Source organism: Grammomys surdaster, unplaced genomic scaffold (assembly GCF_004785775.1).
Source record: "Grammomys surdaster isolate TR1022 unplaced genomic scaffold, NIH_TR_1.0 271, whole genome shotgun sequence".
In the NCBI taxonomy this organism is placed as follows: domain Eukaryota; kingdom Metazoa; phylum Chordata; class Mammalia; order Rodentia; family Muridae; genus Grammomys; species Grammomys surdaster.
In genome coordinates, this window is record NW_021604712.1 from 9,994,125 (window position 1) to 9,999,026 (window position 4,902).

At 36.9% G+C, this 4,902-nt stretch overlaps 1 protein-coding gene across 5 annotated transcripts in view; it reads left to right on the top strand.

Annotated features, from left to right (window-relative positions):
- Tjp1 (tight junction protein 1) overlaps nucleotides 1-4,902 on the top strand; it is an 81,866-nt gene that overhangs the window by 27,788 nt on the left and 49,176 nt on the right. For all 5 annotated transcript variants that reach the window (XM_028776661.1, XM_028776662.1, XM_028776659.1 and 2 more), the window contains exon 3: nucleotides 4,531-4,655. In XM_028776661.1, the coding sequence (XP_028632494.1) occupies nucleotides 4,531-4,655 (125 nt within the window). The remainder of the gene's footprint in view (nucleotides 1-4,530; nucleotides 4,656-4,902) is intronic.

A 4,902-nucleotide genomic window follows, 5' to 3' on the forward strand; every position in this document is an offset into this window, starting at 1 on the left:
GTGTGTGTGTGTGTGTGTACCCTTTCAGAGTCAAAGGAGAAGGGGGATGGAGAACTTTGGGAGGGAGGATCAGTATGGGGGAAACATTTAGGATGTAAATCAATAAATAATTTTAAAAGGCACATGCCACCTGGCTCTCATTTTCTCTTTCATTCGGAATCTAGCCAGTAATATATGTAAAAAGATGTGTTCACCTCTACAATATAACATGAAGGAATGGGTTTCTAAAGTAGCTATTTTTTCCTTTAAAAGACTTTAGTGAGGTTTTTGGTTTTTTTTTAATTTGTAGGAGTCTATGCTATGTGAGTGTGAGTGTGTATACCTGTGGAGTCCAGAAGAAGGTGCCAGATTTTCTGGAGCTGGTGTTACAGGCCATTGTGAGCAGATAAGCCTTGTTTCTGGGGACTAAACTTGTTTCCCCTCGAGAGCAGCATTCCCTCTTAAATGTTCTTAAAAGATAGCTTTCCTAAAAGCAAGTTGCAAGACTTTTGCCAAAGATATTTCAGTTGACTTTGAGGCTGCAAAAGTACAGTATCTTTTAGATAACCCCCCTTTTTTTTGGTTGTTGTTGGTTTTTTTTTTTTTTTTTCTAAGTTTCTCCAGAATAAAATGTGGAGTATCTGGAACAGGGGCTGTAAACTTTTCTCTGAAAATTTGACCTAGAGCTTTTCAGGTTTATTATAAAGAAAGAAGAATCAGCTAGATTGTCCTTTTTTTTTTTCCAAAGATTCTGATTCTTTTGGCTTAGGGTGGGTTGGACCACCATTTTAAAAAATGCACCACTTTGAGATGCGCTATACTTGTAAGAAATTTCATTCACAAGAATGAAAATGGTTCTTACTATGTGATTGTAATGGAGATGTAAGTGAAAGACATGGAACGCACAAGTAATGATAAATCTATAAGAAAGTCCTGTGGTTTGCAGTTTGGCTTTTCTCTTTACTGTCAAGAATAATAAGCGATGGGAGACTTTCTTTCATTTGTATTCTCAAAGGAAACATGGGTTATCGCATAATTCTAACACCATTGAAATCTAATTCCTTCTTTTTTTTTCTTTTTTTCTTTTTATTTCTTTGTTGTGTTGACTTTTTGACAGGGCTTGGCTATGTACCTCAGTTTTCTCTTGACCTTAATATGTAGGCCAGATTAACTTCAAACTCAAGATAATCCTAGTGCCTCAGCCTCCCGTGTACTTGCGTCTGGTTCATCCTTCAGTTCTATTTACTGGGTGTTTTGTCTATATGAAGCACTCTCAAAGAACCTGGAATTGTATTAAAGGAATAACAAGTCAAACTTGATTATTAGGATGTATTCTAGTCTTGGCACTCAGAGGTGGTCCACGGTGACAGCCTCTTCAGGGTAGGAAGTCTTAGTTTTATATTTCCCTAGTTATATTACACCCAGTAAAATTTAATGGGCATATGAGATTAATAATGGTCCACAAAGCCACTCTTAAGAGGTCAGCAGTACTGTTCAGTAACCCTATAATACAATCTACATACAGAATTTTAGTTTTCATGTTTTAAAAAAAATGGTTGAGCCGGGCAGTGGTGGCGCACACCTTTAATCCCAGCACTTGGGAGGCAGAGAGGTGGATTTCTGAGTTCGAGGCCAGCCTGGTCTACACCGTGAGTTCCAGGACAGCCAGTGCTACACAGAGAAACCCTATCTCGGAAAAACCAGAAAAAAAAATGGTTGAAAGTTTTCATAATAATCCGATTTAACTCAATCAAAATATTATTTTAACATGTAATCAGAATTTTAAAATTATGTACACTTCCTCATGCTATTATAAAATGTGTGCATGTTTTACAATTTGAGCTCATTTCAGGTAGGACCAACCACATTTAAAGTGCTCATAGTCATATAAAGACCATCATATTTTGAGCAAGTGCATCTGTAGCTTAAGGTGCCACCTTAACTAACATATAAGGAGGTTGGAGTCTGTTGCACTTCCAGCTTAACACCCCACTTTGCTGTCAGTTGTTCTCCCCTAGGAACTGCATGTGTTTTAATAATACTTGGAGAAATAAAGTGACTACTCAGGAATGAGTTAGGCATTTCTGTTTTCATGCTGAAGTATTATGGCAAAAATTTTAGAAGGTGAAATTATGTAACCAAAGAAATTAGGAGGGATCTATAGACGAGCTGGTAAGTTTTTAAGGAAAGGATTGAATAAGAAGGAAACTTGGGATGAGAGTACCAATACAGTGAGGGGATGTGGATCTCAAATATACTGGATGGTGCCGAGTGAGCTGTTTAGCCACATAGACAGTGATGAGCTAGGACTTCTTGGTACGCTCCATGTTCAAAATTAACTTATGATGACTCATAGGCTCAAGTGTTGCTAGAATCATAGAACTTCAAGAAGAAACTACAAGAGTAGATATTGACATTAGGAAGTGCTTTATTAAATAAGATGTCAGAAGCCCAAAACAAAAGAGAAAGCAGGTAAATTGGGCCTGATACAAGAAACGTTGGTGTTTGAAAGGACACCATCAAAAAAGTGAGACGATAACACAGAAGGAGAACACAGATTACATCTTGATAAGGACCTTTTTTGAAGTCTGTTGTACTCTTACAACTCAGTAATACAAAGATGTAACTCAGATGAGGAATGAACAAAAGATCTGACTAGACATTTTTTCAGAGATCTGTAAATGAACAGTAAGCACAGTGAAGAACTGCTTAGCATCATTAGTCATCAAGGAAATGTACCACCGAAGCCCAGTGAGCTCTCCCTCCATAACTGTTAGCATGGCTGCAAGGATAGACAGTAGAGTGTTGATAAGGATGTAGATACATTGCTGATATTAGTATAATATGATGCAGCCATCATATAAAGCAATTAAAGAATCTCAGAACGTAACTATATAGCTACCATGTGACCCAGCAATTCCATGTCTAGAAATATACCTGATAGTAAAACAGATATTCACTTAATGAGTGACATGTGAATGTTCACAGCAACTTTATTTATAATAGCCAGTAGTAGAGATAACACAAATACCCATTTGATAATGAATGATCAATAAGATGTGCTGCATCTACATAATAGAGTATTTAGCAATTAAAAATGGTATATTTTTAGAACTTATTTTTCTCTGTTAAGGCATACTATATTTGTACATGGTATAGTAACTGTCATAGCCCTCACTTCATTTGCATGCCCTTTAGTAGTGCACATACAGTGTCAATATGAAACTTGATAATGACTGTTCTAAAGACAACCCTGTTCTCCCACAAATACAACACAAGGCATTTATGCCAGGGAGACAAAACTGGGCTATTGGAAACCCATTGTTATTATGTACTTTATTTAATAACTATAAGGTTATTATTTAAATAACTTTGTGTATGTACAGATATGTGGCAGATGTGAATATCAGGTGTTGTCCTCAATCATTGTCAGTGTGGCTATTCAGTCGTAATTCTAAACCAAAACTCACTGAAGAGTTTTTTATGAAATTCAAGTCAGCAACAAGAGATTAAGACAAGTTGTGTTAACCCTCAAAGATGACCTTGAACTTCTGACCCATTTGCCTCTACTTCCTAAGTACTGAGTTTACAGGTTCAGACAATTACACCTGACTCAAACAAGTTTTAAAATCAAACACTCTAACCCAATACAACCCAAAGATACACTAATTTGATACTTCAATACTGACAAATGGTGGTAAAGTGTTTGGGTTTTGTGATTGCAATATGTGTCTGTAAGAGCAGAAAGTTTTATGTACAGTAAAACACTTGTAGTAACAACTGAATCTGAACTGAGGCATTTCAGGTATTGTCATCTCCTGGCACAGTGGCATCTACAGTGCAGAGTGTAGATGCTGTATGTTCAGACCCAAGGCTCTGCAGTGCAGTCCTTACACTTAGAAATAGTTGGATTGTTTTTTTCTGTACTGAGCCATTGAGTCAATTATAGAAATTTTAGTTTTTTTCAGAAGTTTGTAACATTATAATTTATTTAGTTGAAATACAAAAAAAGATTGACAATTTGGTGTATTGCCTATACATACAGTATATGTAGGACATTAGTGTGTTGCTGTGTAGAGACTTCCTTTTGAGATTTGTAGAATAACTGATGGAAGTTGAAATACCTAACACTTGATTGTTAAGGTGCTCGTTGTATTGTGTAAAATGACAGGTGGTTTATGAATTAAGGCTGTCCTTCCTGAACCAGGTGGCAGTGTTCGTGATGATCACACTGAGCTTTGCTGGTCCCTTTTGGACCCCACCTGATAATCAAAAATTATTCAGGATCTTACTGCTCAGAGTTTGAAAATGAATTTATTGCTTATGGAATATTTATATGTGGTCAACACTTTTAATATTGTTCTATCTAGTGTATAATTTATTGGAATACGCATTCTCATAGAGTGGACTGATGATTATAATGTCTAACCATCAAGTGAATACAAATCACAGATGCAATAAGATTATAACTTATAGTTTCTACATTATTTATGCTGGTGAGCAATTCTGTTGTCCTTAATACAACTATTTTACTGTGATTGCTGTTTTTAGGCTCCTGGGTTTGGATTTGGAATTGCAATATCTGGTGGAAGAGACAACCCTCATTTTCAGAGTGGGGAAACCTCCATAGTGATTTCTGATGTGCTAAAAGGAGGGCCAGCTGAAGGACAGCTACAGTAAGTGCAGCCTATCCGTCTTGTGTCATGTGTGTCTCCTGTTCCTTCCCACACTCACTGTTCTTGTCCTTAGTCATGGATCTGTTTTATTAGTGATTCCAGTTAGCACACCCAACTCGTGCTGTACTTATTTAGTATTTCCCCTCAAGGGAATATGCTCTTGCGCTCAAGAAATGTTTATCAATGTTGCAAGGAGGCAGCGAGAGAGAGAGAGAGAGAGAGAGAGAGAGAGAGAGAGAGAGAGAGA